The 22216-nt window shown below is 46.9% G+C and overlaps 1 protein-coding gene and 1 long non-coding RNA gene across 2 annotated transcripts in view; one reads left to right on the top strand and one right to left on the bottom strand.

Annotated features, from left to right (window-relative positions):
• The first annotated feature begins 277 nt into the window (after positions 1–277).
• Positions 278–22216, top strand: part of LOC135368439 (prolactin-releasing peptide receptor-like) — a 58870-nt gene continuing 36931 nt past the window's right edge. The window contains exon 1 of the mRNA XM_064601692.1: positions 278–618. Coding sequence (XP_064457762.1) covers positions 299–618 — 320 coding nt within the window. The 5' untranslated portion in view covers positions 278–298. The remainder of the gene's footprint in view (positions 619–22216) is intronic.
• Positions 19336–22216, bottom strand: part of LOC135368440 (uncharacterized) — a 151148-nt gene continuing 148267 nt past the window's right edge. Inside the window, exon 4 of the long non-coding RNA XR_010414776.1 lies at positions 19336–19437. This is a non-coding gene — a long non-coding RNA (uncharacterized LOC135368440). The remainder of the gene's footprint in view (positions 19438–22216) is intronic.

The raw sequence follows: 22216 nt of genomic DNA, 5'->3' as shown, positions 1-22216 counted from the left end.
GCGGAAGAGAAAGAGAAAGAGAGACGGAGAGAGAAACAGAGAGGGAGCAACAAGAGCGTCCCGAAGCGTACGGTCGGGAACCGCTCTCTGCCCGCGCACCGCGCAGCCCACAACGTGTGCGTTTTCTTCACGTTGCTCACCGCAAGTTCGCGCGTGCTTCTTGAATTGAACGCGGTTCGTCATGACCGTTCCAGGGAGTGCTGCCGATGTTCCGGGTGCCGACTTTCCTCTGCCTGCTGAGGACAGCGCGGAGAAAAATAAATCTTGGATAAACATCACCGACGCTGACTACCCCTCCATGCAAGCCCTGGGAAACGAATTTCAAGCATTCCTGATCGCTCTGTACAGCGTGACAGCGCTCCTGGCTTTAGCGGGTAACCTGATGGTGATCGTAGTTTTGGTGCTGGGAAAACGTTCCTCCAACGAGTTGAGGTTGTTCCTGGTGAACTTGGCGCTCTCGGACGTCGCCATGGCCGTGTTTTCTATTCCGTTCACTTACACGGACTTTATGCTTGGTCGCTGGATATTCGACCCTCTGTTCTGCCCCGTGGTGTTGTTCATGCAACACTTGGCAGTCATCGTGTCCGTTTACACGCTCACAGCGATCGGAGTTGACAGGTAAGTCTCGTTCGATACATAGGAACACAGAAATAGGTAGTTGCTGGATGTGTATTGGTATTGGCACCAGAAAAGAAAGAAAAAAGAGCAAGCATATTAAATATATTTTGGACAGGATACTAGTATGGAAGCGAGTGTCGGTATACTTGTTGCGCGTACTTGTTGCACATACTATACGCAACGGCGGCCACAACATTGTCTTTGAAGTGCACACTGCACAGTTCCGAACTGGGCTTTCGCAGTTTAATATCCAATACCTCTTTAATGTAAGCTGCTATCTTTCCACTTATGGGAGCTGTACAGTGTGCATTCCAAACGACGGTTTATTATTATTGTTCTTTTCACAGCACACCGTATTTAACGTCCTCGCGGAAGACGGCGTATCAAAGCAACCTGTACCATGCCACCAATTTGCAGGGCATCCTCCGCCGGGTTCGAACCCGAATAAATGATTTTATAATTGGGGCTTTCCGTCGCGAGACAACTGAGACGCGAATAAATGAAACTCGCAAAAACTTTATTTTAGCTCTTGTAGGCTGCCCTGACATAGTTACACCGTGTTATACACAGATGATTTCCCATGGGCGGAGGGGGGGGGGGATATATGTTTATTATGAAAAAGAAAAGGAGGGTTGGTTGGTGGGTATAAAAAAGAAAAAGAGAAATATGGAGATGTTGGCCCAACTCTATAGAGGAGGGAAATGTTCGCCAGCATGCGCTACGGCGGTTCGCTATTCCTAGTCAAAAAAAAAAGAAAGCACGTTGGGAGATAGGCAGTCCTGGCTGCGTACAGGATGCTGAAATTCCTGGTTGATAAAAACGGCAGTGCGTGGACCGTGAAGTCTCGACAAAATGACGTTAGAGAGCTGATGCCTGGAAAATATTGTCATATCTGAGTAAAGTAGCTACAGCTGCACTTTACAGTTACTTTAAGCCAAAAGCCGTAACTAGGCACAGTTTCAAGTTACTCGTAACTTAGTTATCACTAGAACGCGGATAAATATGCGTTGAAAGGTCCCGAAATATGCATGCAACTAGCACTGAAAATATTCGAAATATGCAGTGAAAATCCTAAATATATGCAATGTTATTCATTGATCTTTGTACTCAAGAAGCGCACCGAATGCCTATTTTTTAAGTGAGTATTTTATTACGGATAACACAGTAAAATAAAGCCGCCTTCGTTCTGCAGCACCCAACAGAGACTATTTGCGCCACAGATATCAATCACGGAGCTGAACACTCCACCTTCGTGATTGATAAGATAGCGTAAACGCAGGCTAGCTGGTGGACGAAACCCATTGCTCGGGCTTCCTTCGTCATGGCTTTGCGTTCGTCACTGCATCATGCCGATTAAAATGAGTATGCCGCCCGTCTTCGTAACGGTAAAGTGGCGAAGGTGAAGTATGGTCCATCGACCATGCACGCAGTGGAAGATGGAGCAGCCAGGGCACCGCACCACAACACACCGAAACATGCAAACTATTCGATTATCACCAGATCTTTTGCGAAAGACGGCCTAACGCCGTTCCGAAACCAGCAAAACCATCAATGAAAAAAAAAAAAAAAAAAAGAAAAAAAAGGAGAAGAAATAAGGTCTCGCACCTGAAGATATGGCAAAATATGCACTTTCATGTGAAATATGCCACACCATGCTTAACATGCATTTATATGCACCCATAGAACCCTTCCTTATATTAAACTACCGACAAACCAAAAGAAACGCGTTATGCATGACCTACGCCGCTCTCTATGTGCCAGCTGAAAATCCGACGCTTTATTGCCAACCGCACGCAGCCCTTTCAGCAGGAAGCTATACGAACCAATGCCTTCTTTAAATCCATTGACCCCCTAATGACATATGCTGTGCCTGGCCACATCCCGCGCATCGAGGAATCATTGCTTCATCGGCTGCGGCTGCATGTGGCACGAACTCCACTCCTCCTCTTTAAGATGAGTCAAGCATCCATCCCCTCTTTGCCCCACGTGTCAGGTAGAAGCTGACGTGCCACACATACCCCTTGCCTGCCGCCGGTATACGAAGATCACCGGTCGAGTCTCCGACGCCGTCTCGCTCATCTAGGCTACCGAGAGCTTTCCCTCGCGGTGCTACTTGGCCCTACTCAGCACGCTGAAGTCACGTCTGCGCTTACGCGATTGCTTCGGGAATCGGAAGTCTTGGACACTCACTGATACGTCCTATATGACTGTCTACACAAGGATCTACACAAGGATCAGTGAAGGAGCTGTTTTTTTTCTGTATTTTTTCATAATTTTCTGTGTCTCTGCTGCTTTTATCTTCTTTTGTTTGTTTGTTAGGTTTTGGGGATAGCAAGCCTACATCACGGCTAACCTTTCCCTTCTCCTTTTTTCTTGTTTGAGAAAATTTATTAGACGACTCATACTATAGAGCACACCTTTTTTTCTTTGCATTAAACATATCCCCCCTACACTCTTAAAAATGATGGGGGGGGGGGTGATGGCAGAATCGGCTCGCTGTTGTTGGCCACACAGAAGTGGGCGTCGTCACGAATATAGCCAAAAAAAGGTAAAGAAGGACGGACGGATGGAGGCTAGGTATAAATCACGGAGCTGAACACTTTGCCTTCGTGATTGATAAGATAGCGTAAACGCAGGCTAGCAAGGAGGCCAGGCCTCGTTTATGTCGTACACTCTTAAAAATGAGTTTCACCACATAGCGCGAACATGGCCAATCATCATCCCGGATGACAACGTTCTCGCCCCTGATTTGTTGAAAACGGGATGATGGTTGGCTAGGAGTGTGCTATGTGGTGAAACTCATTTTTAAAAGTGTACGACACAAACGAGGGCCTTACACAATAGTGCAATGCAGCTCGTACTTGACTAGCACAGCAGTGGCAGCGGTAGACCCGTCGATAACAGGGGAAAGCAACTTCCGAATAACTATTTCGACACAGAGCTGTTCCCCTGGCTAGCTGGTAATTATCTCTGAATAATGCGCTAGCAGCTCAGAAGTCGACTGTATGATTAGCCGGTTGCCATAGGTTTCGACGACTTCAATTACGCTGCCATTATAATCGAGCAACTGAAATAAATCAGTAAAGCATTGTGACAAACGACACTGGTGTCTCCCCCTTTTATATGTAGTTCGCGCGCTCCATCGTTTGGAGTGCAGTTCCTAGAAACCGACGGCCGAACACGGGGATGCAGTTTTTCCCGACTACATATGTTGACAGAACGCTATTATTGTCAGTTATAATGCCGTCCGTCAAAATTCAACGTTCGTTCATATCTCAACACGTCCTGCTAGATGATGCAGACGCTTTTTCATTAAGTGGATGAAATCGTCGCAATCGTCGGCATACAAGTTCGCCATCACACAGGGCAAACTTGCAATAGGTTACAGTTCTGGGCTGTAAACGTCTTGCGAACAAGATATTGGCGACGTCCAACAAATAAGTTCGCAAGAAAATCGGTACTCAGGATTCCAAGATGAAATGAAAAAAAAAAAAGAAGTCTCGAGTGAAGCACCCTAGGCTATAACGAGCGTCCAAGTGTGGTCGTCAATCCTCGTTTCGTTTCCCCCAGTTTTGTTGTTATGTAGCAGACGAATGGGTTTTAAAGGTCTGTCGACGAGGTCGACCGAAAACGCAGCCTGTCTTTAGATGTTAGTACCCTCAACATACCTACGTTTTAAATTGAACATGTGCTTCTTAGTGATCAATGTGAGGATATATCTTGCAACGATACATGATTAAAAGGGGTGAAAACTTTCAGTGCAGTCGTTAAAAAATCAGTGCTGTCTGTTCGTCCCTTGTCGCAGTCGCTTTTTAAAGGACTGCACTGAAAGTTTTAACTATCGACCCCTATTCAGTGTCGTTCATCACCTCATCATAAGGACACATCTCATCATGCCCATTGTGCTTTGGGGACGTGGGCAACACCTCATGTGGCGAATTTCCCCATTCATCATCATGAATTTATCTGTTGTTGTTGTCTGGCCGCTTTTAATCATGCATTGCAAACAACAATCCTGTATACAAGAACGACAGGAATTACAGACATAATTAAAAGAAACTAGTATACACTGGTATTATAGGACCGCCCAAAATCGGTACTTTGCACGCCATGCTATAAAATTAGAAACCATCGAAACGGAGACATCGAAGCGTGCACTCGATACTATACCCATATTCAACCTAAGATGGGCCAACATTGTAGTCCGTCAGCCCTACCAGATTACTCCGCCGCAGAAACTATACCGTTACAGGTCTCCTATTAGTTGTGATGTCCGCAACGTAGAGTGATGCGGCTACTCTCTGAGAAAAACGGGAGTAACGAGAGAGTAACTTCCCACTTTTACTTCGTTTTCACTCCCCTGTCAGTGAGTTACTCCCTCTTGCTCTTTGCATTTGCCAAGTAACTCCCTCACTGTAAATAGTTACTCCCCATTCCCGTCGAAATTTTAATCAACAAGTTAGGAGTGACAGCGCCATGCTTCTCGCGTCGAGATTTTCGACTTATAAACACGTGTACCACAGTTCAGCAATATTCAGTTGTTGTTTTGTCTCGGTAATTTAGTCATTAGTTTTTCACTAAGTTGTCAGTTGGTGAAGCTTTCACCCCTTTTCTTTAATTTAATTTCTTTAATTATTCATTCCAGAATTTAAAGCGTTCCACTGCGATGCCGCCACTGGAAGCAGGTCGCTTGTTTTCTTTGATAAATGAATTTAGAATAAGCTAAAGCCGCAACACAGGGAGGGGATATATCGGAAATTTGGGGTGAGTTAATGCTAAAGCCCAGTAGTGCTGGCACTCTTCTGAAGCACGCGATACAGCGTTACACTCAAGTGCAAAAACAATGGGGAAGAGTTTTAGAACTGGCCCCAGCTGTTGACTTTGTTAGGGGAAAATAAAGCGAATCAGTAAATCAAAGACGAATGGTAGTCTAGAACGGTAAGGAAGATGGGCTCACTAATTCTGTGACTCATCTAATCAGTCAACAATACAAACAAAGTAATTCTTTGGGACTACCCAAGTTCCCATCCTCCAGGAGGCACTGCATGACTTCACACCCCTTTCCGTTTAACGTTTCCCTTTCATGTCCCATCAAGCGAAGTACGGATGGATCTGCTGATCTGTGCATATGCAAACACACAAAAAGCAAACGAGGCAGGAGTGAAGACCAAACATGGAGTGGCATGTCGTGCCTCATCGGCACACGAAATATACCTTAAAACGTTTGTACGTAAGTCTACCTGTTGTTTTAGCTGTTTCACTTCGGCATTCTAGGACAGAACGGTCGAGTACAAGCCCCAGAAACCGGTGGTGGGAAACTCTTGCTAAGGCCTCCCGTTCAGGTTCAGAGTCAAGCGGGGCAGAAGTTTACGGGTGAAACGTAGGAAGACAGATTTCTCTCTTGAGATGTCCGTACCTCTTTGAGTTAGGTACATGAAAAGCTTATCGATAGCATCCTGCAATCTTCGTTGGAGGGCAGGCCACTCCTTACCGGAGTACCAAATGCAAATATTGTCGGCGTATATGCTCGATCGCACCCCCCTCGGCAAAATGGCAGGAATACCAGCCATTACAACATTAGAAAGGAGAGGACTCAGAACTCCTTCCTGAGGGGCACCGGCTGTTAAACCGTGAAAGTCTGTACAGCAGTATGAAGACTGGTCTGTTTTTTATGTACTCAGAGAGCCAATGCAGGCACCGGCCGCGAATTTCTATAACATACAAGTCAACAACAACAACAACTTTATTTTCAAGTCATGCAACAAGTCATGCAACAAATAACTGTGGCATACGGCATCATAGGCCAGCTTTATGTCCAGAAATACTGCAGCTGTAAGGCGACCACCTGACATTTCTTCTTCAATGAATGACACCAAGCCGATGATGCTGCCCATGGCATTACGTCCCGTCCTGAATCCCGAGGCAGCATGTGGGAGCAGTTTACATGTCTCCAGGAACCATTGCAAGCGGTTCGGCACCATTCTTTCAACTATTCTGCACAGACAGCTCGTGAGACTTACTGGTCATAATGATTCCAAAGCCTTCGGTGACTTACCAGGTTTTAGCGCTGGAACCACGACAGATGTTTTTCAAGAAGGAGGCACATGGCCTGTGTTCCGTGATTCGTTAGCGAACGTCAGAAGGGCTGTCGTAGCCTTTAGTACCAGGTCTGCAAGCGACTGATAGGAAATACCATCAGCTCCAGGGGAAGACTTGGTTCTACAGCGGAGGAGTGCAGTACATAGATCCGCCGCACTGAAGGCACAGTTCAGCGCGTCATCAGGCGGCCACATCATCCGTATCAACTGAAAATTCAAGAGAGCGCGCCGACATCTTGTGCAGCTCGGTCGAAGCGGCTATACTGATGGCAGTGACAGGACCTTGCAGAAGTCATCCCCAATTGCGGTTTCGTCGACTCCGCGATGCAACGCAAACGCCCGGAAAGGATATTGCTGTGCAAAGGGCGAGCCTAGGCTCCGCACCACTTGCAAGATACGCCCTGTGGGAGTGTACGGGGAAAGAGTGCCACAGGAGGACTGCCAGTTCCGTCTTCAAAGGCGCTGTTGATGTCGGTGCACGATGCGGCGAATGCGACAGAGCTCTACGTAGTCATCATGCTGACCTGATCTTCGGAAGAACCCTCAGGTGGGCAAAATTAATCCACAAACCTGACCACTGTGGCGTCGCTCCTGATCACAGTTGTCTCGCGACGTAAAGCCCCGAATTATTATTGATCTTCGCAAGCGGCGTTCCGCTCAACGCCTGGTCGTACACAGTGTTTCAAAATCGATGTCAACTGCACTGAACCTGAGGGGTAATTGAATCACTCTTGTTGCTGACGTCAGTTGCTTTGCAATTAACGTGTTCAACGAATCTAGGTCCCGAGCCTCGGACACGGCATGATCAAGGGACGAAATAAAGAGCTTCCAGTCTATTAAACGTGCCTTAAGCGTGAACCGCATGGCCCGAAAAGCGTCCGAATTGTTTCCGAACCGAATTCGGGACCGAACTTTTTTCGGAGAACAGAATTCCGTGCCGAATTCGGCAGATCTGGCCAAGACAGATTTCTCCTCCGAAATGGGAAGTGTGTGTGTATGTGGGGGGGGGGGGGGGGGGGGGGGGGAGGGGGGGGGGGTCGAGGTAGCTTGCCGTTGTTGGCCGCACTCAAGTGGGAAATGGGAAGTGACGCCAACCGAAAAAGTAGAAGCATCCAATGGCTATTCAGCCCGAAGGAGAACCATAGCAACGATGACGTAGCAATCGGGTTTACTGTTGCCGTGTGTGCGACTTCTACCCCTATGAATACAGGGATTATCTCATTGACCTGGATGGTTGAAAGGCGATGTCCCCCAAGGCCAGAAGTCTTCGGCCGAAATTCGGGGTGCATTTCGGTAGCATGCGGTGATGCACAGAAAAAAGTTCGGTCCCGATTTCGGTTCGGCCAGTTTTCGGACAGTTTTTCGTGCCATGCGGTTCACCCTTTACGCGTGCGAGGATATGCCAAGTCGCAAGAAAGAAACATCGGCGCGTGATCACTTCCCCCATAGTTTCTATATCAGTCTTCCACCTGATACAGCTGGCAATCTCAGCGAAGCATAAAGTGATGTCTAGACAGCTGGCGTACCGGTCTCCCCTGAAGTACATGGGGGATATGTCATTAATTATAACAGCCCCGAATTCTTCTGCCAGATCACTGAAGAGCTGTCCACTGCCGTCAGTGTGACGGCGGCCCCATGTTACACTGAGAGCATTGAAGTCACCACATATAATGAATGACCTTGGTACGCTGTTGAAGAACTGACTCGCTTCCTCTCTATCAGTAGTCACCCGTGGAGCGATATACACACTGACCACGTTGATGACCCGGTTGTTCAACCTTACAAAGCAGACCACGTACTCAAACGTGTCATCTGAAGATATAAATACGAGGACAGTGTTTAAGAAATCAAATACACCGATATGCAAATTAAACCACACCGGGATGATCCGCATCTTCAAAGATGGGGAGCGCGTGTGTTTATGCTCATGTCTCGTTCTTGTTCCATGTAACCGTCTTTAGACATTATCCTGCGGGCCCAGTTCTTTGGGCCTTCGATGTAGGACGAGGGACTAGAATAGCCTACAACGGTTGGCTGAAATTACGCAAGCATTTCGTAACCAATATTATGTAAATTCCTCAAATGGATTCCAGGGACAGGTACACGGAAGCAGAACCATTTGTACCGGGAGTGCAGTACTTCGCAAGGACTTACGTTGTGCACCTTCAATCGTGTTCGCATTGCTTTCGGGAATTGAGTTGGCTCCTAAAGAAGCAAACGTTCAAATGGTTAGGACAAGCGTCTCGTGTAGCTGAAGTATAGACGAGAAGATCATAGCTAGCCTCCTAAGTCCCACACTGTAATTACAGCTCGTAGTCCGCTATCATGCAGTTGCTCCATATTTTAGTCCCCCGAGCCTGAAATTTACTCCCTAGCGCAGCAAACAGTCCCTAAATTTCCTATAATCTTGAATTTGGCGAATGAAGCGTGAATTTAGCTCCGCAAGGCAATGGTTGTAGCAAGGTCGCTATGTCTCCGAAACTACTAAAATTTCTAATTTTTCCTTGTGGTGTACACTTGTTATCACTACACATCACACTTCTAGGCTATCCCTCTGCCGTCTATACAGTTCGGAGAGAGCAATGCTCCAGTGCCACAACTCACCCGTATAAAAAACAAGCCGCTCAACCTTGCGGCAATCTTGGGTCCTTGTTCTAACCCTGTGCAGCACCGCCAATGCCTGCACTCATTCTGTCTGGTCTTGACGTCTACTAGCCTGCTTGAACTCCTCTGACCTCAGAGCTTTTGCCATGAATGCGGAGATGTGATCTTCACAGCACTGACATCTCTGGTGGCCGACCGGATGAACTACTATCCCCATCAGTTACGACGCACCCGCGTGTGCGATATCTCATTTGCGTGTGTCACTGTGTGTGTGTGCGAGTGTGTATGTCTCATCTTTTTCGTTCCACACATATACGTCGTTAACCCACATGCACTGAGGTATGGGACCGCAATTGTTGCGGTAAATCGCCTCATCCCATCGTCATCTATGTAGTTGTTGGTGTTGGCTAGTCCTCGAAGTTGGCCTCTTTGACAATACTGATGAAGTGTTCGCTCAAAATGAGTCAACTGTTTAACTCGGGGGCGATATGGGCTTGTTGGCAACAGCCCGTTCTAAGCTATAAACATCCAGTGCTAAAATTACATAAAAAGAACGAAGAGACCGGACAAGACACAGCACAGTGAATTCAGTCTCTCCCTATTATTCTTTTTTCGCTAACATCAACATCAACGCAGCCCAGTGTACATTTTGTTGCAAGACAATGCTGTGTCTCTTCCTTCTCATTATGTAATCTAAGCACTGGATTTTTTTCGACCTTTTATAATGTGCCGTTTAAATTAACGTGAACACAGCGTACTGTGAATGCTTACAGGAACCACGTAGTGGTCACATGGCCACGGTCATGTGAATTCGGCGACGGTTCCCCTTCAGGAGGCGCCACGGACTAATTACCCGATCACACGGCCAGCGCTCAATAGTCATTGAAACCAATGACCATTAAACCAATCCAATTCATTAGGTTGAGCCTAAAAAAGAGACTCGACCTGTCAATCAAACTTGGGCGCATTTCATTGGTCGCAGTTTTCCATGGGGACCGCCATGACACCAAAATTTCTCCAAAATGGAGGACTGTGCTTGGAACGGCGAAGCGGAGATTTCGTGACAAAAAATTTTCACGAACTACTTTAATTTCGTACTGTAAGTATATATCCTCATGGCGCATCTGCAAAATCAGCTTCAAGTTTCGCTCCGCCGTCATTATTTACGCGAAAATGAGATGTTTCGTCGCTGACATTAGGCCTACTTAAGAGAGCGATCCCAAGAAAATAGCAAAGAAGACGGCCCTGATACGTAAGGTTTTGCATTATATCATTGAATTCTATTTATACATACATCTTTGGGCATTTCTGATTAAATCTACTTACGTTACGTGATGAAAAATTCATACCGGGAGCCGTCTGCTATAAAGAAGCGGTTCTACCGCTCTCCTGGCAAATGACTTCTGCCAGCAACCAGTTCTGCAATTCTGAGCCTTCCCAACATGCCCCTCTCCATGCAGATGGCGTTGATAAATGTGCACGCAAAATCCGTCGTTCTGGTCTGTTACCAGTGATATCCGTTTCAATCCAATCAACCCCGTTTCTCCAAAATTGTGGCGAAATCTGGGGTGATGTATAAGTACTGCATGGCCTACAATAATAGGAAACTGTGTTTCGACCTGTGATTGGCCAGATACCCAAAATGTGGGTGGAGCCTCAGGTACTTGGAGGTCTCATTAATGGCCAGACTCCCTTTTAATACACGGCGCTGCACCAAACATACGCGGAGCACCCCCAGGCGTGCAACGTGTCAACCTGTCAGGGAGCACAGGATCCAATGCTGCTTGAGAGGTTGACACGTTACACGCCTAGTGGCGCTACGCTCGTGTCCAATGGCCATTGGTTTAAATCATCAGGAGGACTGCCCTGTGGCAGGGATATAAATCCCGTGTCTTCGGAGTCCTGCCGAATTTATGTCATCGCAATCCACGCGCCCCGCGCACTATGTATACTCTCCCAATATATAGTTTCTCCCCTGTTGTGACACGCCGGTATCATCAAATTCATCTCTAGCTTTGAGAAGTATGACGTCATAAGGTGCGCAACCTGCCACGCACGTGCCTCATGGTACGTAACAACGCACCTGACGGTCGACTTCCGTCTTCCACGCCTTCCACGGCTGCCGGCAGTCTTCCAGCGTGAGGCGGAGAGCGGACGCCGGGAAGGTGCGCCCACTGTTGGAAGGAGGCAGACGCCAGAGCTCGCGGTGACGTTATCGACTCTAGAAGAAACCGAAACTATGAAGTCTTTCGGTTTCCCTCGAAAACTCGTGGAACGGTGTAATGTTCACTGGCGGCATTTTTATTTTGCGCATTGAATCTTTTAGCGTGGTTGACCTATTTATTTTTCGTTTTTACTTCTTTCCGTAATGGCATGTTAAGCTTGCCGCTTTTGACGGGCACTTCTCAATAAATTTCCTAACGTTGCGTGATGCGGCTACACTTACAGAAACTCGCGTACCCAGGCTCCAGAATTAAAAGCAAGCAACGTGACAGGAAATGTTGAAATCTCAAAAGGAATACCGACATCATCTCGTGTCATTGGCTACAGACGGCAATGCCCCGCAGCAACGACGTCTTGAGGATGACGTGACCGAGATGCGAATTCTGAGGGTGCCTTTGAAGCTGTAGCTCTCAATAAACGTCGAGAGCTTGGCATATACACCGCAGGGCACCGTTTGCACATCGCGTCGTCGTGTTTTTTAATACCTCACAACCTTTTTGCCGTACGATTCCTCATCATTCACCGCGAAACGTGAGCATTCAGGACACAGTCATGGACAGACGGAAACATACATGAAATATGAAAGTCGAAAGGGGGAAGAGAAACGCACAATGAACATGGCAGCCAAATAAAGAGAATTAGCCTTTGAGCTCCATTTTGGAACGACACATTTTAATTTCAATTGAAGTAATGTTACGAGCAGACTCGACAGCAAATGATGCACGTTTGGCATGCCGTAGGCGTGTACAATCTGAGAAAGAACAACATTGACATGCTTTACTGAAAATCGATGGGACACACACGTTCCTGTCGGTCTAACTGGAGGTCACTTAGCTTCCAGAATGGTATTGCAGGGAACAACTTCTATCGGTTGTGTAGCATAGATACATCTGACAAACCGAACATATGTTGTGCGTGAGATTTTCTTTTCTTGTCTTCGTACAAATGATGTCCCTTTTCCTTGATGATAATCATTTTGTGCTCAGGTGCACATGGAGATATCTCTGCCTGCTTGAAAAGCTTCCAGTCAAGCTCTGTGCCAATCAAGCTTGTCCCCCGGCAGAACATTTGCTATATACGACATGCCTACGTAAGGTAATCCATAATGGACGGCAGTACATGGTAGCTCATTATTAAATTCATGCCAAAGAATTCCACAATTTGTTCCTGACTTGTATGGAATACTTTTCCATTCCGCGTGCAGTATCTGACGCTCTCGTGCATTATGATATCACTGACCAGCGATTTGAATGCATGCGCGGATGAGAAGACGCTAAGGGGGGTTGGCACGCTATTTGCTTCAATTTACATAAATCAACAGCTCTTCATAGTGAGTGGCTTCTGCAGTGAACCGTCTCGGCTTGCACCGTTTTTCCATATAAACCTGTGATCCGTCACTTGCGCCAACAGGTGCACCAATCACTGGCATGCTAACGTTAGACTTTGCGCTTTCTTCTTTTTCTTCTTTCGTTTCGTAGCCTATGAGGCTCTGCCTGTGGCTGCAGCTCCCACGCTGTCGGCATCTTCTTCAAGAAACTCCTCATCTTCGCCATCAAGAAGTGCTGTTTTTGTTTCATCTCCTCTGTAGTCTGCAAACACCATCTACACAATTTCTTTGTTAGTGACACAAAAAACTTCTTTCCATGCTGCTCTCAGGAACATATGTAGTAACTTTTATTGAAGTGCAAACCTGCTGTGCGATTGGAACGAGCAAAACCTGCATTCATTTGCTTTAGGAGATTCATTGTGTTTCAATGCATCGTTTCGATTCTTCCAAATAAGCCGACAGGGACAATGGTGTCCCAAGGGCACATTTTTACAGAAATATGAACCAGGAATACAGAAATATGAACCAGGAGAAAATAATTTTCACGTAAACAGTACCGCTAACGAATTGCCATTACTCCCATGCAGAAGTTGCGCCAAATGACCCCGATTTTTTAAAGGGAAAGAAATAACTTGCCCGTTAATTTACCTGTTAAATTGCCTTTACAGTTGCGCGTTATTTCCTAACTGGCGCAACGCTGTCGGGCCACTGTGCGTACATGCAATGCTGCAATGTCGCCTCTGCACGATGTGTTTTTTAGTAGTAAGTAACCGTTTTAAATCGGCCTCGAAGTTAGCGTTAGCTGCAAAGCCCCAACGATTCCACGATAGCTCAAGCAAATGGTAGGATAGGGTCATGGGCACCGTTAAGGGGGGCACTTGCTGGGCACTCGGGTCGTGTAACCTGTGGTAATTCAACGAATAGCAACATTTCAGGCACCAACAAGTTGCGGGAGGCACAGACAGTAGCGGGAGCGTTCTAATGACGGACGTCACTGATGGTATTCGGAGTTATTATTACGCAAGAGTGAGCTGTAGAACGACGCCCTCCCCTGGAGGGACTGTGCAGTGGCGCACGTGTCCGAGATCTTGCTCCTCCCTGAAAAATTGCCTAGCGGCGCCCCTGGATAGGGTATGCCCCTTTTTTTGCTTTCTTTCAATCAATCAATCAATCATAGGGTATTGACAAGGTGGAGGAATGAGCGCTTTTTGATTTTGGTGTGGGATGGGATGGATGCAGCTGTCCCGCTCTGTTCTTTTTTTTAACCCCTTTTGTCTGTTTTTTCCGCCGCCCTGCCCCGCACCATGATCTGTCACCAACTAGTACTCCGACTCATACCTGTTGTGTGCTTTTCGATGCCTTCAAACACCGTGTTTCGGAGGATTCCGGCGCACGTCAAACGAACCCCAGGTGGTCCACAGTCCCGCTCTGCGGTACGCGCAGCATATCGCCACACAAATATAGGCTGACGTACCTTACGTGCAAATCTATAGCAATTATTTCCAGTATATAATAGTTTGTTCATTGAACTTTGACTGAACGATCGAAAGCCCAGTTTTGTTACGTCAGGGACCGCTTTTCTGTTCCTTCTATTGTCTTTCCAATTATCTCTCACCTTATCCTGGATACCCATGGCGTTTTCAACCACTTTCTTCCTCTGCCTGTTTATTACATGCTAGACTGCGCGGTGGCACAGGCCCATTTCTGCCCTGCCAGTACTCTTTGATCAGACTACCCTTCATTGGAGATACCAATTCATTGGAGAACGGCGTGTCATTCCGCAGGGCGTGACATCCGATCCATATCACGTCGAGACTAGGAGGTACCCGGGTACGAATCCCGGTGCCGGCTGCGCTGTCCGGAGTTTTTTTTTTTTTTTTCATCTTCAGACGCTTTCAGACATATGTCGGCACATTTTCGTTAGAAGCCGGCCCAGGACGCACATTCCCTCAGGGCGTTAGTCGCGACGTTGCCCACCACTGCGAGGCCGACAACGGCGAGTCTCTTCACCACCAGCACCACCGTCACCACCACCGGTGTCAGCGTCCGATCTGGGAGCAACATGTGAGGGCTTGCCTTCGATCGCCGCTCTCAAATGGGAACGCCACCTGAGTGGCGGGTAGTTTAATTAAGGCACGGACCGATCCCTAAACTGCATCCTTGTTTTGGCTTGACGCAGCTGACACATATACCTCCCGAAAGAAAGAAGCGACAAGCAAAAACAGCGGCCGCATCGCGCGGCACAGCACCACGCCTGAATACGAATGAGCACGCGCTGTGTACACAACAATGGGGGAGCCATGCATAATAGAATGACGGCAGTTTGGTATCAAGAACGGCCTACTCCAATCTTTCACTTGGCTCTTTTCACTCTCAAACGGCTAGGGGTGCGACATGCAAATATACTGCGACGAGCCCACTTCAATTAGGCGTGCATCGCGAATGTTACTCTTTCTTTCACTGAGTTGCTTGCTATTGCAGGACCACGTAAAGTCATTAGATATGCAAATGAGGGGCGCTTTCGTGCTCGTCAACTCGTGTCGCCTCTTAAAACTCGAGCGCCGTTACTTGCATTAGGTAAGTGGCAGATGGCCCACTCTCTCTATTTAGGACACAGTAGCCTCTTTATCGAGGGTCCATAATCTCTTTCGTCACACACGTGCTGTTCCCTTTTATCGCGCATAAATTAAAAGGGCAATTGAATGTGGACCGTGGAGAGAAAACACGCGACAGCCACTTGTACTCTAAGAAGAAAAACGAGTAAATTAAGGAAAACTTGCGGCTTCTAGACCCAATTACTCCGTATTTTAATCCCCAGACTCTTTACTCACCAGAACTGCAAATGAACTACCTAAACTCCGGATAAACTTCCATACATTTACTCCCGAAAGGGACTAACGGTTGTGGCAATGCATTTGCACTCTAAAAAAAGGGAGTAACTTTGCTACTTTTCGGGACTAAATGCATTGCCACAAAGATTAGTCCCTTTCGGGAGTAAATGCAGGGGAGTAAATGAATGTCACAGAGTAGGGACTGCATTTTACGTTGCGTTCTAAGAGTACCAGGTACATAAGTCGTGTGCATGCACGAAAATACTTTGAATCAAACCGTCAACTGTGACATATCGAGTGATATCAAATCTTGCGGCATACATGGGGCATAATTTGCGAAGGAAGAAGCGCTCACTGTTCCTGACTCTGTGTGGGTGAGACATTTCTAAGTCGGGAGAGTTATACAGTCTTATGCCATGAAACTGACCAAGAGCGCACATTTATGTAGACTGTTGCATAAAGAAGACCATTCGCGAAGTTCAGTGACAATTTGCAGCCTTGGGGAGTAAGTGTTGGGGTTATGGGACTAAAATGGGGAGTAATTGCAGTCTAGGGGGACCAAAAGCTGCAAATATTCCCCATTTTACTCCTTTTCTTAGAGTGCAGTCCCCAGAAGGAGTAAAATAACTATATTTACTCCCCAGAACTGCAAATAAAGTTCCCAAACTTCGCATGAACTTCCATACATTTACTCCCGAAAGGGACTAACGGTTCCGGCAATGCATCTAGTCCCCAGAAGGAGTAAAATAACTATATTTACTCCCCAGAACTGCAAATAAAGTTCCTAAACTTCGCATAAACTTCCATACATTTACTCCCGAAAGGGACTAACGGTTCTGGCAATGCATCTAGTCCCCAGAAGGAGTAAAATTACTATATTTTGGTCTTCTAGAGTGTGGGTGATTAAACTCGTACAATATTACCGGGACGATGTCACCGATTTTTCTGATAAAATATTCTGCAGAATAACAGTAGCTTGAAGGATTTGTAGAATAAATAATTGTATATTTTTTGGCCGCCATAGTGTTAGAGAATATAAAAAAGGCGGAGAGAAGATCACCCATCAACCTGTTATGTTCCTCGGACACCGCTCGCACCAACAACGTCAACTATCCGTAAAGCGTCAAGATCGGCTTTCCTGAACTCGTGCTCCACGAAAACCCCACAGCCGATCTCGTTCATATTTAGCAATGTTTTTTAAATGTTGAGAGAGGCCAGCCAATATTTGGCTTACTACTCTTCAAAAAAAGAAGAAGAAAAGTTCACCCGGACCAAAAAAAATCACACACACACATAAAAAAAAACATCACAGACACAGGTAAATGAGGACGCGCAGAAGCACATGTGTCATAGGTACCGCAGATTTGAGCAAGTTTTGTAGCAAGTAGCCTGCTGCTTTGCGGCATTTGTCGTCTGTAGACCATGCACCCAGAATATTTGCAATGGTAAGTGGCCGGCTATCCAGTGTGGAGAGACGCTTTACGAGGATCTTTCTCTCGTCCTCATATTTCGTGCAGTGCACTAGTAGATGGATGCCGTCTTCGCGTTTAGCAGTTGCGTGGCCTCATTCACGGGTACTACGAACGCCGGACGGGTAATAGGCTTCCACGTCTCTTGGCATGTGAGGCTCCCATAATCCGACGTACCCGTTGGTCATAACATTTCGGATGTTATGACAGCGTAGCTGACAGCCGTCTGGCGTTCTAGGCGCGTTGTGTGGAAGTCGAGTCGAGGGGACACCATCGAGTGCGAAAGTCCCAGGATTATGGTCTCGGGTGCCTATGATGCGGAATTGAGGTGCACAGTAGTTAACCTTCGTTCTGTGTAGACGCACTTTTTGTTACGAATATTTGTGAGTCGCACCCAATGTGATACGACGTAAATAAAGATTAAGGAAGAATAGCGAGTGCTAGTAGACAGCGATAACGTTGCTTCCGGAGTACCAGGTCTACCGCACCCAATCAATTGATAAGATTCTGAGTCAGGAACGCTGTCATTGGTTCCGGTAGGCATTTCGGGTAGTTAGTTCCATTAGTTCGGGTAGGCATTGATGACATTTCTGTCTCTGCCGCATGGAAGATTGACAAACCTGGGGGAGACAGGTTCAGTTTCCGGCGTCCGCTCATGCTGATTATTTAAATTGTAGACGACAAATGGCCTCACTTGATGTCCCACGGAAAGTTGCCTAGACACCTCTCCCTCAGGATTGCCCACATTCCCCCCGCTTAGTGATCGTTTATAATGTCCGAAACGACGACCACGACCATTATAATGAAGTGTCCCACCGCTGGTATTGCGGTACACCCCACCCAATTTCCTAATTATTTTCTTTTTATTTATTTTATTCTTCTTTCATTTATTTTCTTTCTTTTGTGGAATAGCAAGCCGACGTCTCGTTTGGCAAACCTTTCCCTCGTTTCTTTCTTCTTTTTTTTTTTGCTTTTCGTCTAGTAAATATATTCACTTACTATCTAATAAATATATTCATTCACTGCGTTGCGCTCCGACTGACCTCAATCAGGGTAGCCAATAATCCTTTCAATCCGCCAGGGGAATGTCGCTACCTCTCTCTTTTGTGAAGCGACTTCGTAACATGTTTCTCCGCGGCTCATTGCATTTCTGTGAGAACTTGAGAAGGCGCTCGGAATAAGCTCAGAGGAGTCTCGTTCTTCAACGCAGCGACTTTCTGAACTCGACAGGCTCTGCGTGGGAGGACGTGCGGCATCGACATCATAGCGTTTTATGTCATCACAAACTGACGTGTGGTGTGACCTTCGTGGATAATGGCATTCAGGATCCTAATGGCATTAGATGATAATGTCATTTGTTATGCCCGTGTAGTACAGATTCCCGTGGTACATGTTACCGGCAAAATGTAGCTAAATTCCAGTTACGGTTGCTAAGTTTTGAAAGTATTTAAGTACTGTAACTTAATTACTTGTAATTAATTACTTTAAAGCTCTAGTAGCCACTACCTTTTCTCCAGTTCCCCCTCAAAGGCACAGTGGGCTTTCGGAAATATGTGCTAACGTCATTCGTGTATCTCCGTCTTCATACATCGACTGGAGCTTCGACTCGATTTTCCCTTTGAAACAAGACAAACGGGACCAAAATCTCGAACCTACGGCCGTGTAGTCCGTCTGCTTCGGTGATTGCTTGATTGAAAGAATCGAACGTTCCGACGCCTATGCACGGGTCTGTGTGCTTCGCGCACATTTTATGTTGGGATTTGCAACCGTTCCAAGGCCAACTTCGTGCGTACTGAGTTTAATCGAAACCAATCGAGAGCATGAAACAAAACTACTGTGCGAGCATCGATTGCCGTTTCTGCTTAGGTGGTAGTTTCACCGTGAAGGCACTACGTTATTGGAACAGCCTCTTACTCGGGATCTGTGTGATGGTGACGTGTAATAAATTATGCATCAGGAAAATTAAAACGCGGACTTGTGTAGGTTCCAGTGTAGTATCAACGTTACCCGGAGTACCTCCTCTGTTTAGATGTATTCTTGGATTATGTATCGAAGTGTATAAAGCGATTTATTGGGTTTCTTATATTTTTTTATTTGTTCTTAGAAAACCTTGCCTGCAGATCCATGTTCATCGGCTGGAAGTATATTCCCTTTCTCCGGCGCTCTCCATAAGATATGTCACTTTAGTGCCATTTCCTATGACCTTTTTTTTTTCTTACTTCTTCATACGCCTTGCAGTAGGAGTGACGGATCGTCTGGGAATGCACCTGTCATGAACAACAACAACAACAATTATGTTTTGACGATGAAGTAGGGAGGTTTTCCACTCTAGGAGTGGAACGCTACCCCATAACTAGGGGGTCTAATATGAGTGATGACGATCATGAGAGATGACGATGATGATCGGGGTGGCGATGGCGATCCTGATCTTGATGGTTGGAATGTCCGCGGGCGCTGTCTAGATCACAATGAGTCCTTTAAGGCCAGTCGCCTAACAAAAAGAAAAACTACATGACGTAAGGCCGTCCTGGAGTGGACCACGGTGTCACAAGGGCCGAGGATGCACGACAAGTTGAATGGGCGCCTGCCAAGGGTGGCAATCTGTGATTGCAGTGTACGCCTCTCGTTGATATAAGCCCGACAGCGGAGGAGTATGTGCTCTACGTTGGCAAGTACACCACACTCGTTGCAAATAGGGCTAGCCTCACAGCCTAGCTGGTAGCGATAGACCGGAGTGAAAGCCAGTTCAGGCGTAGCCTGCGGACGAGCGACTTCAGGGGACGAGGAAACTTTGCAGGCAGCCGGTATGACAGAGTTGGGTCTACACTTCGCAAAGGGGACCTGGTTGGAATATCGTGTTGCCACTGTAGGGTAGACCAGGAATCAGACAAATGCCTGAGGAGGAATCTTCTCTCTCCTGTCGAATGTATAATGGGCGTAGAAGGCCGTTGTTGATGTGCAGCGTCGGCCTCGTGGTTTCCAATGCCCTGGAACCAACTCAAAGGCAACGGAGTGAGAGCGTTCTTGTATAGACTTCAGGGCGCACAGTATATCTATCACCACCGAGGAAAGGGAACTGCGGATGCCCATGTTTTTAATGATTTAATGCACAGGAGAGCTTCTTTGGGGCCGGTATAAATTACCTATCACCACGGTTCACAGCCTGCCGCATATGTCAAGAATAATAGGATAGCATAAAGCTCAACGGATGTCGATGAGGTGGGGTGAAATAGATGACATCCACGTGTAACTGATTCTGATGGAATGGCAAAAGCTGAAGATGAAGTGTCCCTGGTCGACGATCCATCCGTGTATATAACGGTACCGTTGCAGTATTAAGCGAGCCTCGATGAAGTCAAGGATAAGTTTACTAAGGATAACATCAGGATAGCTCTGTTTTTGTTTTTGAGGCCGGATATGGAGACAGTGACAAGCAGCGAGGGCAACGTCGATGGAGGCACTTTTGGTGCCGTCGGGTCTACTATAAATTTGGGAATATGAGGTCTGAATTATGTTATAGAGGCATAAGCCGTCGAGTTCCGTCTAGCGTGAAGCTTGGGAATCAGGGGGGTGACGTTTATGACGGGCACGTAGGCGCAGATAGTGGCGTGCAGTTTCCTGAGTACGGAGAACCTCAATGGGGACGTCCCTGACCTCAGAAACTGCTAGGCGGATTTCAGCGCCTTGCGGGATCCTGAGACATACCCGAAGGCTTCGCGCGAGCAGGGCTCGAATCCGTTGTACCAGTGTCTGAGGAAGTCGGTGCAGCACGGGAAGACTGTACATTACTGAGCCACGAACCAGGACATTGTGCAACATGAGGAGATCCTTCTCGTCTCGTCCCCATGTCATACCTGCGAAGTGACGAACGACGTTGACCCAACGTTGGACTTTCTTTTCAAGAACGTCTATGTGGTGCTTCCACGACAAATCCCATGATAGAGTTACGCGGAGAAACTTGTGATCTGTCTTCTGCTCCAGTGTGCTCCCACCAATATACAGGCGACATCTATACATGTCTTTGCGCGTGAACGCTAGAACAGCGCTTTTCTCTATGGATATCTCCATTCCTGCCTGGAGCAAATACTGCGTGTCGTGAAAGTTTGTCATTGGTATCACAAAATGATGTCTGTGATTCAACATTGTTTGGTGAGATACAAGGTGGAACCTGCTTACAGCTTACGAGTTGGAAGAAAGTACACCACAATATTCCTGTGGTCGTAAGCCCTCCGTAAGTTTCTGAGCGTTTCGCACCTTCTGAAGCGTCTAATGACGATGTCACGGAAGGAACGTACACAGTGAACTTCTAACGACCAGTGCTTTATACATTCCAGAACGTCCTCCCTTAATTAATGCAACCATTACCGCCCACAATGGTCATTACTACACTAACTACACAACTCCAACTTAGTCTGTGGAATATGCTGGGTGAGAACACCACGGACACTGCAGCCTTTGTAATGTTGTGCGGTACCAGGGCGATATGTTTGAAGATACGCGGATGCGTAATAGTTTCTGTAACATACAGCTGCGAGGCTGACCGGAGCCGCTATACACAAACTCCGCACGTCAGGAAACGCAACAGTATTTCTTCTATTTTCTTCCTGTCTTTTTCTTTTTTTTTCTGTATCTTGTCTTTTTTTGAGGGGAGAGAGAGGATACGGAAACAAGAGCTTCTAATTGCTAGTGCCGTGCGAATATTCAAAATTTTCGGATATCGGAGCGAATCCTTATATGTTCGATTCGAATTCCGAACCGAATACGAATATTGGTATTCGAGCTGTGAATCGAATCGAATACCTCTTCCATACCGAATATATTGGAATAGTTGCCGAAGTTGCGAAAGCCACGCAAGAACGAACAGTTAGTCTACAGCGAAACCGCCAGAGTGCCACAGAGTGCCGCCAGGTGGCACAGCGCTCTGCTTCGTCCTCATTTTCTCTTGGGCTTTGAGCTTCGTTGAGCGGATAGCGCACGGAATGTCCACTAGCATGATGGCGCAGTAGAGGGTGCCAGTCGTACAACAAGCTTGCCAACGGGGCACGG

The sequence above is a fragment of the Ornithodoros turicata genome, chromosome 9, assembly GCF_037126465.1.
Source record: "Ornithodoros turicata isolate Travis chromosome 9, ASM3712646v1, whole genome shotgun sequence".
NCBI lineage: Eukaryota > Metazoa > Arthropoda > Arachnida > Ixodida > Argasidae > Ornithodoros > Ornithodoros turicata.
Note: the sequence above shows the minus strand (reverse complement) of the source record. Positions and strands in the feature narration are given on the sequence as shown.